The sequence below is a fragment of the Camelus bactrianus genome, chromosome 22 (genome assembly GCF_048773025.1).
Source record: "Camelus bactrianus isolate YW-2024 breed Bactrian camel chromosome 22, ASM4877302v1, whole genome shotgun sequence".
NCBI classification, from domain to species: Eukaryota; Metazoa; Chordata; class Mammalia; order Artiodactyla; family Camelidae; genus Camelus; species Camelus bactrianus.
In genome coordinates this window covers 27,982,026-27,995,482 of record NC_133560.1, presented here as the reverse complement: position 1 = coordinate 27,995,482, position 13,457 = coordinate 27,982,026, and the positions used below count along the sequence as shown (strand labels likewise).

The 13,457-nt window shown below is 55.0% G+C and overlaps 1 protein-coding gene across 21 annotated transcripts in view; it reads right to left on the bottom strand.

The window, feature by feature from the left end:
- Positions 1-13,457, bottom strand: part of RANBP3 (RAN binding protein 3) — a 53,587-nt gene that overhangs the window by 18,221 nt on the left and 21,909 nt on the right. For 12 of the 21 annotated variants that reach the window (XM_074350982.1, XM_074350984.1, XM_074350986.1 and 9 more), the window contains 4 exons: positions 12,117-12,305; positions 4,278-4,314; positions 4,105-4,191; positions 2,151-2,222 (listed from right to left, as the gene is read on the bottom strand). In XM_074350982.1, the coding sequence (XP_074207083.1) occupies positions 2,151-2,222; positions 4,105-4,191; positions 4,278-4,314; positions 12,117-12,305 (385 nt within the window). Of the gene's footprint in view, positions 1-2,150; positions 2,223-4,104; positions 4,192-4,277; positions 4,315-11,448; positions 11,605-12,116; positions 12,306-13,457 lie in introns of those variants that run through there. The other 9 variants (XM_074350996.1, XM_074350997.1, XM_074351003.1 and 6 more) reach the window with 4 other exon arrangements.

Genomic DNA, 13,457 nt, shown 5'->3' with positions numbered 1-13,457 from the left:
ACACACCTTGTCAGCCCAAACTTTCAGGTATGAAACAAAATCAAATCTGGGTTCCCAATCAAACAAGAGGCCCCCTTCCTGCTGTCTGCATGTTCGTGAGCCAAACTGCTCTCCTTGGGCAAAAACAAGGTCATAACAACTAACTGCTAGCTTGTTAGTACAGAGGAGCTGAGCCTGAAGGGCTTCCAGGGGCCTGCGCTGGTGGGGTTGGTGTCTCTCCCATAAAAGAGGGGTCATAAAAACCCCTGAGGAGAGTCAGACAGCCCAGGATGCGTGGGAAGACGGGCTGCCAGATGTTCCGTTGGGGAAGGGAAATGCTGAATTATATTTCCAAAGCTCAGGATTACTCAGAAGATGACTGGCAATTTAGAAACATAAAAAAGAATGAGATGAAATTCATAATTTAGGTAAGTTTTAAAAAAAGTCCTTAGAGCCAGCTTTGCAGTGTTCACACTGAGGCTACAGACTGATCTCCACCACTCTGCTCTGATCCATTTGACCCTTGGTATTGACCCAGGCTGACCAGCAGGGGCGACAGGCCCAGACAGTCCCTGCCACTGATCATTAGTCCCGGGCATGGTGCCTGGCCCACCCCACCCTGCAGATGCACAGGAAATCCATGCTGAATGCTGCAGTAAATTGACACACAGACAGACAAGGTGTGCCACACTTCTGATGGCAACTGGGGCCCTGGGACAGAAGGGGCCCAGAGCAGCAGGGAGGTGTGCTTTTGGGGCAGCTGGAGGCCCCCGTTGCAAGCCCCATCTCCACTAAAACAAATGCAGTCTCTTCTCACAGCCTCCGGAAGCTCACTTTCCCTGCAACGCAGTCAGGGTGCAACGAAGAGGCACTGTCTGGTGGCCAGAGCACCACCATGCACGCCAGGGTCACAGCGGTGCAGAGGCCACTGTACTGGGGTCTTCTCAAGGGCACATGCGTGCCCGCCCCACGAACTTGCTGGAGGAGGAAGACACTCCCTCTGGGGCAACCCCTGCCCTCCTCCAAATCATGCCTGAAGCAAGCAGGCTTCTTTCTCAGGGCGCATTTTGCCTGACCTCAGAGACCCCCAAATGACGTCGGAGGCAGGCAATGCTCACCCTTGAGGGAATCCTGGATTAAACCAGGAAGACAGATCAGAATTTAACCTGATGTGTCCCAGAGGTTAAAAAGAATCCAAGAGAAGGCTGCCTGGTGGGGACTGGAGCAAAGAGTAAATGCATTGAGGACAAAGGGAGCCAGGTTTCTTACTGTCAGAAAAGAGAGTTAGAAATATGAAGGGGGGAGCCAAAATGAACCCTGTTGGCACAGGACTGGAAGCATCTATGTGAACCTGGGGTTCCCTACACATGCAGATAGAGAGAGAGAGACAGAGTCAAACCAACTGTCAAAGTTCTAACAACTCGCCTCTTCCCTTGACGGCGCCCTCAAGCCCAGTATGACTTATCTCGCCCTCTTTTGAAGTCGGCAGTGAATTTATATAAGGCAGGTTGAGTTACAGAATTCGGGTGGTTACACTTGCTCATTAAATCTTTTATGAGGAATTTCAGCCACGTGGGAGAAACTTTCAAGAAATCCTGGGGCTGGTTCTCTAGTGAAAGACCAAAAAAGGAAGGCTCCACATTCTTTGGAAAGGATCACGCTGTTTTCCTTAAAGCTTTAAAGCTGTGATTAAATATATTTATCCAAACGGATCTAAGTGATATGAATGAATGTGAAAATTTAATACCCAGAGAATGGGTCTGGAGAATTACACAAACATCAGAGCGGTTACCGCGGGGATGCGGAGCGGGAAATAGGCAGGCAGATACTCATACTCTAAGTATTTCCAATTTTTTAATGATACTAATGTGTTATTTGTGTAAAATTTTGAAAGATGAGTATCATATTAGTGGTTTTTTTTTAAAGGACTCGAAACCCCTCGTACCCAGGCCTGGCTTGCAGAAACAGGAGTAAGGGCTTGTGAAGCCTGCCTCACACTGGATTCCAAATCTACGAGCTGACGAGTTAGGAAACATTTAGGAACTGAAAAAGAATGCTGATATCAGACTGCCCATTCCTGTTTAAGATCTTATTTTGCAGTATCAACTGCTGTCCATCCCAGGAAACCCCCAGCGACTGGCTGTGACAGGCAAAGGGATGGGAGGGCTCACCTGGTTCTGAGTCAGAATTGCCTGCAGATGGTTCGCAGAAGGTTGATGGCATAAAAACATTGTTTTTTGATACTGTTGACAAGGAGGTGCAGGCAGGGGAGGGAACAAGAGGAAAAACAGCATGAGTAGGCGGGCAGACATGCACGGGGTCACTGCTCCCACCTGAGGGGTCATCTCCAGGCCCCACCGTTGGGGCGGGGGGTCAGCACTGCAAACCTGGCCTTTAGCTACTTCCAGTAAAAGTGATACCCTGGGACTCTTTCTACAGCAAAAAAAAGTGGGTCTTCAGTGGAACAACCTCAGTCTGTCTGATGTCGAGCAGTCGACTCTGGTCTACTGTGGCCACCTGCCTCGTCCTCGTGCCGCTGTGGGCACAGCCAGGAGGGGATACGCGTCGGAAATTCTGAGTCTCCCGTGGGGCTGAGCCTCAGCCCTGCTCCTTGTCACCAGCTGGGGCTCACAGGTTGGCTGCAAACCCCCTCCCCTCACCTGTTTAGGGCCTTACTTTACAACCTCAAGTGCTTCCTAGGGTGCAGCCCAGGCAGTAACAGCGGGACTGAAGAACTAACTGTGCGGACAGAGGCAGCAAAGAGGAATCAGAGCGCAGTGCAAAGACCATGCTGTCAAGTGCGGCCCTGCTCATCTCTCTGCTCCCTGATGCCTGAGAGCCCAGTGTCCCCTACACGGTGACACATGAGAGGACAGGAAGAATGCCTGGCAGTCCTTTGCCCCTTCAGCCTATGGCCACAGCACAAATCACCTCCTCTCCTCTCTGCCACACCTTCTTGGTGCAGGAAATGTGGTTCCGCAGGGGACAGTGAATGGTAGGAATACAGTCAGTGGCCGGAAAGTGGGAGACCCTCCTTCCATAGTAAGGCCCATGCAACAAGTGTGCAGAGACACTTAAGAAAAGGATGTCAGCTGCGGCCTGGACTGCAAGTCGTCTGCAGGGCCCCCCAGGCCACAGCCTGCCCAGCAAATGACAGTGCCTCTCTTCAGGGGGTTGTGAAAGAGGATGTGGCAATGCCCCAAATAAGCAGTCAGGGAAACAGGTATGAAATCAAACTCGTCACAGGGACGATCTGAAAAAGACACTTTCTACACTGTACATCCCTGTGACGTGCACATCACTCTCGTGAGCAGAAACAAAGCTTCCAGGAGTGTCTTTCTCCCTTAAAGGGATATCCTTAAGGCTTACAGCTGTAAATGCTTTACATGAATTCCCAAGAATGATCTTCAAGCTGGGTAACTGGAGAGCATCTAAGTCAGTACTGTGGAACTCATGGGACTTTGGCAGAGGGGACCGAGCCGGGGTAGGGAGCAGAGGGGGCAGGCCCTACTGCAGCTTTCACCCTTGAACGTGCAGAAGCATGCCCAGGCTTGCAGAGCCTCCCAGTAAGCAGCCCCAGCATCTCCCTCTACCCTGGGAACCTGCCTCTTTCCACACCAGCCTTTGTACAAGCCCCCAGGCTGGTCTGCAGGGCTGTGTGTGAGCAGAACTTGTCCCCATCTGGCGCTTCCATGCCCTGGGGCCCGGCCACCTCCATAGGGACAGGGTCCCAGCCTGGGCTTCTCAACTGGGCTGCTGAGGTCTAGGCTCGTGGCTGAAGGGTCAGGAGAACACCCTACTGCCCACACCTCAGTCTCCAGACACAGCCAGCCAGCAGCCTTGCAAGGCAGACACGCACTGGTCAGAGACCTGATGGTCCTTTTCAGAGGGAGGTTAGTCCACTAGGCCCCACCCCTGCACAGTGTCACGGTCCCGCGTGCGGGCTGGGGAGACCTGGGCTAGGCTCGGGCGGCTCTAACCTCACTCCCAGCGGAGACAGAGTCTCAGGTTGATTCTAACTGGATGAGCGCAGGAGACGGACGATGGGTCTGAGACACTGGAGGGGAACAGCAGGCCCACAAACATGGATGCTGTTACTGTCCAGTGAGGGTCTGCAACTGTTACCTGACTGTGAAGGTGGGAACTGGGTTAAAGAGGACGTCCTTTCTCGCTTGACAGGAGGGCAGTAATTTCCATCTTCTCGGTCAGAATCTACAAAATACGAGGAGCGGGAGAAAAATGAGGCTGCTTCCACTTTTACAACCAAAGATGGTAAAACATGTGAGAGATTTCCTCACCTTCTCCACCTTCGGGGCTGGAGCCTCCGGCTGACCTCTGAAATGAGAACACACGTCAGGGCAGTCAGAGGGCCGGCCGCCTAGGGCCCAGCAGCTCCTGAGTCACGCCACGGATGGATCCAGAAACGGGGTGCTGAGGGCGCACGGCCTGAGCTCAGCTACTCGAGTCACAGATGGACTTCCAACCTAACACTCAAAAGACTCCCCCCGGGAACCTTCCGCGTCTGCCTTACCAGGCCTTGTGCCAAGGAATCCTCTTAATGGCTGGGAAGGCACTCACAGCACCGGATCAGTTTCCTCGTTTCTCCACCAGGTACAGCTAAGTGGCGTGCCACCCCCGAATTCAAACAGGGAAACTAGATTGGATGTGGCCAGAGTTCCTTTTGCCCAGAGCTGGAAAGCGACCCTCTCTCCACTCTGGGGGGCAGCGAGACACTAGCTGTGGTGGTTTCACTCCCTGCCGCAGCACACCCTGCGGTGTGGAACCCTGTTTCAAGGTGGCCTGTTGTTTCCAGAGCAACCAAGAGCTTTAGGCCTTGGACCAAAGCGTTCAGAACAGAATCACAGGTACAACTCAAGACTACAGACCCGCTGAGCAGTCACAAGCTGAGAAAGCTGGCTAAAGAATTTCCTCCTTAACCTTTGGTTTTAGAATGTGAGCAACCAGCAATTGAGAAGACTTAAAATGAGCACCCCCCGCCCCACCCCAGGATAATGCACAATCCCTCTGGGACTCAAAATTCCTCAGAACCGAGCAGCCAAAAGCAGACATCATTCCACCGGGGGCACTGGTTTCAGAGCAAGCAGGGAAGCCAATTTTCTTATTTTCAGAAAAGCCCCTCAAGGCTCAAGTTTAGCCAAATGAGGACCACCTGCCTCGAGCAGCTGTTTGGGGTTAACTGAGATGACGCCTGTGAAAGTGCTCTGCTGGCTGCAGGCAGCACGGGGGAGCAGTGACCGCTGTCAGACAGGGAAGTGCGGACGACCAGCCGGGGGCGGCACATGGTCCCCGGAAAGGGCTGCAAAGTATTTCCAGCTCCACAGGCCACATTCGGGCCACGTGTTGTAGATTCTTTATTTTTGTTTTTCCAATCCTTTAAAAATGTAAACACCACCTTAGCTCTCAGGCTGGAGGAAAAGAGGCCTCGGGCCAGATGTGGCAGGCCCATCCTCAGGATGGTGAGCCCGCAGGGTAAGAAAGGCACCCAACTGGTCTCCGCTCTCCCCGCCAGGGACTGCCCATCAGAGGCTGGGAAACACACAACCTCAGGGCCCAAAACAAAGTAAAGCACCCGAGGAATCAAGCAGGCTGGCCCCTGATGGGCACAAAGGGGCAGCCAGAGCTCAAAAGCCGAGGTGAAGGCCTGTGGAGCCTAGTCAGCATCTCCCTGCTCGGCCACTTCCTAAAGATGAACCCGGGCAAACTGTGTCACTGGGCCAGGCTTCCCCTTCCTCCCATGGAAAACGGAGGTGCTGGCGCTTCCTCCGCAGGGGGTGCCACGGGGCAGGTGGAGCAGGGCTGCAGCTCAGGGTGGGTGTGAGGAAGTCAGGTGAGGGACCGGGGCAGGGACTCTCGGAGGGGTGAAGAAGAGGGTCCGGCTCTCTGGGGGCTGAGCCGCACCCCTGCAGCACTGTCCTTCTGCCGGCCACACTCACATCCCGGAGCCTCATCCCCAGAACATCAGGCCTCCTGTCCAGACCTTCCCTGCCTCAGATGACACCCTCAAGGTGAAGCTCCAGGTACCTCCCCCTCCTGGGCCCAGCCATCCCCAGCCTGCCCCCGCCCCCGCCAACAAGCATTTTGACTCTACCAAACCAGCCCGCGGCAGCCTCAAGGGGCCTGTGGGATACGCAGCTTCCTGCATGGCCGAGAGGGGACAGGGGCAGAAGAGGACTGTGGTCTGGGCCTCAGGGGTCACGGGCCTGGAGAACCAGGAAAAATGTCTCCAAGTTAAAACAGAAATGCCGAAGCCCCGTCTGATCCCCTGGAGACGGACACTCTCTCTGGCCTCTGCAGGCACCGCTCCCTCTCCCGCTGACACACTCCTGTCTCTCCACTCTCTCTTCCCGGACCCCCCAGATGAGAACAAACCCTTCGGGCTGGTGGCCTCACGGCTCCCTGAGCTTCCTTCTCCGTGGTCCTTATCCCAGTCATGTGGTCTGTGTCAGGGTCCCCCAGGGGCCTCTAAGTTTCAAAAGCGTCCTGGCCTCCAGGACACTGTGGGGGCTCGCGTGGCTTGGGTTCAGTGAAAGCACATGGACCCTAGGCACTCCGCCGGCCAAGGAGAAGCAGCCAGGGCACACATCCCCCAAGCTATACACAGAGCAATGGACCTGAGAGCTGTGAGGCCTGAGGCTGGCTGCCCACCACCTCGCTCTCCAGAGGCCTCCTCGCTGGCTCCCTAGGTTCATTTCCACACGTGTGATGATCCCAGGGTTTTTCCTGCTACCGGAACTAAATGTATCATGTCCTGTTTTGTGGCTGAGCAAGTGGCCTGTCCTGGAGCCGTCCCCCATGCCCTCAGGACTGCGAGCTCTGTGGCTGTCAGGTCCTCTCTGCTGCGTCCTGCTTCTGTCTGGACGTTCAGTGTCTGATCCCTGAAACTGGGGCACTGAGTCTCCAACACTGTGACCAAATCCTCTCTTGTCCGTTCCTCCTCCGTGCACTCCCCCACGCTCACGGGCCACTCCAGCCAGGGGAGGCAGCTCCTCTCCACCCAGCCCTCCAGCCTCTCTCGGGCCTCTACCCTGCCTGAGTGTCACAAAACTGGACGCTGTCTACTGTGTCTGTCTGCTGCCGCCGTGAGGCCCTGCCCTATCTGTTCCGCTCGCGGCCCATACACCCAACACTCAGGACACCACACGAAAGATGCTTGGCAAGTTATCTACTGCACGAATGGAGCCGTGTCCTCTGCCACAGCCCTTTGGCCACCTGGAGAGGAAAGGGCACCAGCCAGAGGAGATCAGATGCTCCTAGACCCCCAACCCCAGGAGACCTTTAAACCCACACCCTGAGTCTACTCAAGAACCAGCCCACAGGTCTGTGGCAGATCTCCTGGTCCTGGAAAGGCTGGGAGGCCAAGGCCTGGGAAGGACAACACAGGAAAAGTTCCCTACTGGGAGGACCTTCCAGAAGCTGCTGGAACCCCCTGTGGGGTCTGAAACAGCCGATTCAGAAGCAGTGAGCAAAGTGACACCAGCAAGTCTGCTCAACAGGAACTAGTGCAAGAGAGCAGAGAGGCAGAGTGCAAAGCCAGGTCATGTCTGCTTGCCTTTGGAGATGCCTACCCGACAGCTGACATCCTCCACAGCTGCGCCTGCCCCTGCCCTGGCCAGGGAAAGCCAGAGCTTGCCGCCCGGGCCCAGCTGCTTCACGCTGCCTTCCCCCAAAGCAGGAAGGGGTCTGGCGTGGCTACCCTGGCCCCACACAAGGCCAAGGCCAGCTCTGCCCGCAGACACAGCAGCCTGGTGGACAGGGCCTCTTCCACGTCACACTCACCTGGGGGCCACCCCTTGCCCAACCAAGGGAGCTGTTCTCCAGGGGTCAGTCTGGAACATGCCTGGACACACATGGGGTCAGGCTCTGCCTGTCCAGCTCCTCGGACCCTAGAAGCCTGCAGCCCAAAGCCCAGGGGCCACACTACAGGGACCCCATAAAGAGGCTCTGAAGAGCAGGCTTTCTGGATCTGCACGTCTGGGAGGAGCGAGGACACAATTAGGGTGTGGAAGCCCCATCTCCTCCGCGTCTTCCCACCCCAGAAGCCACCTCTGCGAGGATTAGGGCTTCAGGATGTCACCTGGGGGACGCTGGGCCCAGCACCCATTAGGGACACTTTGATGAAAACATCCTTGGTCAACACTTACACGAGGAGACAGAAGAGAAAAAGACCAAAGACAACCCTTGAATGTATTTTTCCGGTGTCAGGACAGCACGAACAAATCAGCACGCCCGGACTGTGTGCTGGGGGTGCGTTAAGCCTGGGGGCGGGCGGGGCAGGCAGCATGCGCTCTTCTCCCCTCAGAAGCCACTGGAACCTCGGGAGGAGCAGCCCATTCTATGAAGTGTGCAAGTCCCTATCGTAAAGTACAAAACAGGGAAAAATGTCTAACCCAGGATGGGGCAATCATAGGCGTGAGATGCTTCTGTTCTTTGTATAAGGATGAAACAATGAAAATGACAATTGTTCAGTTTATTAAGGATTGCCCCTTTCCCCCAAAACGTGGCTCTCCAGGAAACAAGGTGCCAGGCCGGTTTGGGAGCAGTGAGGGTGCTGAGACACAGACACAGACAAACGGGCAGTGAGCAGGAATGAATGAATGGCGCTGCCTCCCTGACAAGACCAGAAAACAGGGCCATGTCAGGGAGATTCCTCCCAGAAAATGCCAGGTACCATCTGGTCTGCCTGGGACCCGGTAACCCCCACCTGGACTGCCTGGGACTTGACCCCACCTGGCCGCCTGGGACCCGGTGACTCCCACCTGGACTGCCTGGGACCCGGTGACTCCCACCTGGACTGCCTGGGACCCGGTGACTCCCACCTGGACTGCCTGGGACTTGACCCCACCTGGCCGCCTGGGACCCAGTGACCCCCACCTGGACTGCCTGGGACCCGGTGACCCCCACCTGGACTGCCTGGGACCCGGTGACCCCCACCTGGACTGCCTGGGACCTGGTGACCCCCACCTGGACTGCCTGGGACCCGGTGACTCCCACCTGGACTGCCTGGGACCCGGTGACTCCCACCTGGACTGCCTGGGACCCGGTGACTCCCACCTGGACTGCCTGGGACTTGACCCCACCTGGCCGCCTGGGACCCGGTGACTCCCACCTGGACTGCCTGGGACTCGGTGACTCCCACCTGGTCTGCCTGGGACTCGGTGACCCCCATCTGGTCTGCCTGGGACTCGGTGACCCCCACCCGGGCTGCCTGGGACCCAGTGACCCCCACGTGGGCTGCCTGGGTAGAAAGCTTGTGGGCTGCGTCTGCAGGGAACGAACGCCTGGGGAGAAAAGCTACTCAAGGGAGGGGCCTGCTAAGGTGACTTCGTCTTCATGGACTACAGGCCAAGACAATGCTGTTTATTCTGTGACTGAGGGAACCAGGTCAGAAATCTGTACCAAAATGGGAGACACCGAATAAAGGAAAACAGAGGCGGCCTCCCAAGAGTCGAATGTTGGGCAGGGCGGGACGAGGGTACAAAGCCCATGCAGATGCCAGAGGGTGGGGGTAGGCTGTCCTGCAGGGACTCGTTCCAGACTTTCTAAGTTTCCTGGTGGGTCTCATAAACATGTTTTAGGCTTGACAGCGCCTTGGCTCAGAGCTTCAGTCCAGCGGACTTCAGCCAGGCTCGGAGGTAAGCACTGAGAACGCTCACTTTCTCTGGATCAAACAGAGAACTTAATCTGGATGTGGTTTGGTCTCCTTCAAGCTGCCTTCTGGGAGCCAGGAAGTCTGATATATAGAGACTTTTTCCTGGTACTGAGCCTTCAATGGCCAGAGTTCTGATGAGACTGAAAGATGATAAGGGCCCTTTATAAGCAACAACCTAGCAAGCCACCATTTATTACAAAGAACTCGCACCTTCAATTCCCTGGAGGGATGGCGGAATAGAGAACAGACAAGACTTGAGGGATGAGACCTGCTGGGGAAAGTGGGCGTGTCCTGAACTCCAGTGTGGTACAGAGACGGCTCCAAAACTGCTCTGATGCAGAAGCATCTAGCCCGAGTTAGCCACAGAAACACATCAACCCCCGAAGAAGCTGGGATCCGGGTCCATCTGCCTTGGTTAATGCCCTGACTGACCTAAAAAACAAAGCTGACTTTGCCTTGAGCAGGCCCAATCAGTAGAGAAGCCAAATGACGGGAGCCGCTAGCAACCAGACAGGGTTTTCTCTACTGAGTGTGTGAGCTGACTCAGAGCTGTCACCAGAGGATGATGATGGCGGGGCTGGACTTGACGGAACTGGGGATTCCTAAAGCTACGGATGTTAAAACTAACCAGCCCATGTGTGTACATCACACACACATGGCCTTGGCTGCTAGGCTCGTACATTCAGAAATTGCTCCCCAGTCCTGTACCTCTCCCACAGTGACTTAAGAACCCATCTCCAGTTCCCTGCCATCACGCTGGACCTTGCATTTGTCAGGCTGGGCACTGCTCGAATTTCTTGGAATTAGAGCTATTGACTCAAAGTCCACAAGAATGGAGAAGCCGAGTTCCACAGGCCAGGCCTCAGAAATCAACGTCTGGCCTGGCCACAGGCAGAAGGTGGGCCCCCAGGGTGCTTCCTGCACAGGCCTCTTTCGGGGTGGGGCCCAACTGCTCTCACCAAGTGGGCATCAGACAGAAGAGGGGCCCACGATGGCCTACGTGCCTCTCTGGAAGAGCAGCTGCGTGACACAACCTCCACTTGTTTGCTGCTCTCAACAGAAAACCCCCACCCTCTTCAGCTGGAGATGCCCTGGAAGCTGTGTTTTTAAATCCGGGCAGCAGCAGAAGGCCCGGAGCCTCTCGGGCAGATCCACACGAAGATCATGGAACCGAGAACACGACTTCCTGCGCCTGTGAAGGCCAAAGGCACAATAACCTGATTCAGGAGAAGGTTCCAGGGGCTGCTCTGCCCTCAACCCAAAAAACGATCGCCTCTTAACCCTTGCTGTCAGCCCTCGTGTGAGGGCTGCACTCCCAACACTCTGGTGTAAGCACCTCCTGGCCTGAATCTTCACTGGGCTTCTGAAGACACTTCGCTGCCCCGAACCCACTTCTGTGCCACAAAGGACGGCCCCCTCCCCACCCCAAGCACACACTAAAGACTGTTTCTTCTTTTTCCACCACACACCGATTTCTCCAAAATATTAAAACACGACTCCAACCTCACCTTGACCGAGCATCATTCCGCGTATTCTAGGGTTTGGTGGCTCTAAGTGAATTTTAGTGGTCTCCTTGAGGACACAGGAGACTGGGGATGTGACACAAGGAATCATGAAAGGCCTGAGGTAAGGCTTGGGACTGTGACACCATGGAAGGCTGCCCAGGGTTCAGTGTGGCAGAGTGGGGTCCTCTGTTTTCTTGTTAAAGAGTAATTTGTCCCTGTTGTGAGAATGGGGGACTCTGTCACTAGGTACCGAGAGGACGAAGGTTTCGATCCTGAGTGTAGGATAATGTTTACCTTTCCCAATTTATCAAACTCCAAAAACTCAAGACACTTCTTGTTCTCGAGAGTTCCCAATCTTCTCCACCTATAATCTTCAAAAGCCTTCTTAAGACAAAGATAAAGGGTTCAAGGGATTCCCTCTGGATTCAAAGGAAGAGTCTTTTCTTCTTCCTGCTTTGATTGAAGACAAGCAGTTCACAGCCTAACCACAGTCCAAACACAAACGGTCTTGCAAAGCAATCTGTGTCAGACACCTCCCCTTCCTACAGATCAAGGAAGCTGGATCTATTTGCACTTCTAAGGCACTGAACTTGAATGCCCAAATTCAGGGAGAGGAGAAAGAAAAATGGAAGGAGGGAGAAGGGGCAGAATTTGACCTGGACACCTCTAACCTGCTACTCAATTCCTCTTTTGACCCCTCATGTCTCTTTCAGGAAACAGGATTAGCATCTTGCTATGGGTATGTACTCCCACAACGAGGAAAGTCTCAATGTGAAAGGGGACTTGCTCTTTCCCGACTTTCTAGCAGCAGGAATTAAGGGAGCTGAAGAGATCCATGTCGTCTTCTCAGTTATCATCAGCTGCTTACGATCTGGGGTCTGGATCTGAGGGACGCGAAGGGAAAGGCGCTGGTCTGGGTTGGGAGCCCCGGGCCGTGGGATGCCGGGAGGAGGCGGACTTACCCCTGCCAGTTCTCGTGGAAAAGGAAGCAGCTGGGCTTCAGGAGTGCTGGCGGAGGCGCTAGCGGGGGCAGGAAGCTCTAGGGCATGCTCACCAGCTGACTCGGGGTGACCCGTGCCATGGTGGGGGGCCTCAGCCTCCCCCCGAGGCTCCTCTCCCGAATCCGACAAGTCTTTTTGCTCTGCAGAGGACTGGGAGCAAAAAAGACAATTTTCCTTCAATGTAAGTACAGCCTGCAACGTGGGGCGGGGGAGGGGGCAGGGATCAAAGGTCTGGAGATGCTCAACTGTCAGCAGCTCCTGTCGGGGAAGACGGGCCAAGAAAGCCTGCATGTGCCATCGACTCGTGTGCAACCAAAGCAGCCCCCTGGACAGACCAACGGGGAATGGACGTGGACTTGCTGCTGTTGGACTCTGCACGGAGCTCTGAGGTGTGCAAGAAGTCTGGACCCTCGTTTTCATAACTGGAAGGTGGCCCCTGGGGCATGGAGATACTCTGCTGATGGGCAGTGAGTAAGGAAAAACACCCCTGGTGATCAAATTGGGGGCGGTGCCTCTATCAAAGGGGGGACAGGGGCCATATGTCAAACTGTTTCCTGGGGTCAATCACCCATCTCCTCAAAAACATGCAGGAGGGGAGGTGGTCTGCCCACTGGGACGCCACGCGGCTACAGAGCGGGGCACCTAGGGTCAAGGGCTTGTGCATCTCGCTACAGTTCCTCCAGCACCCTTCCACTTTGTTCTGCTTAAACCTGACATGAAGGAAACACATTCTGGCTTCAGTGAATGCAGGTGTGGGCAGACCAAACGAGCTAGCAGAAGTTCAGCTAAAGGAGGGAGCCCCTTGGCCTAGGATTCTCCCAGGCCCACCCCAAACATCTTGGGTAAGGGCTTATTTAGATAAGAGCTAGGGTGAGAGAAAGCTGGTCCCGGAAGTCTTCGTCCTTGAAAGGACAACATCCCTGGCATCCTTCTGGGGATTCTGGAGAGCCTTCTATGGGCGGACGGCTCTGTGGCCAGGGCTCTTCTTAAGAAGTGGGTTATGAAGCCGGTGTCCTGGAACAAACAGATGGGCTCCGGTCCCCAGACCTCCCACTTGGCATTGTCCAAAGCCTGTTTCTATCATTTTGTGAACCAATGACCACAGGGCCACCCTGTCTCCCTGCAGATGTGGCTGTGTTTCTCCTGACTGTGAAGTGACTGAAACGTCGTTAGATAGGGCTTGGGGACTATTTTAAAATGTGTGAGCCTGTTGGATAAAAGGAACTATATAAAGAGGATTTATGAGAACTTTCAAACATTCTTAGAAAAGGAAAAGTAACACAACGTTAACTCATCCATACA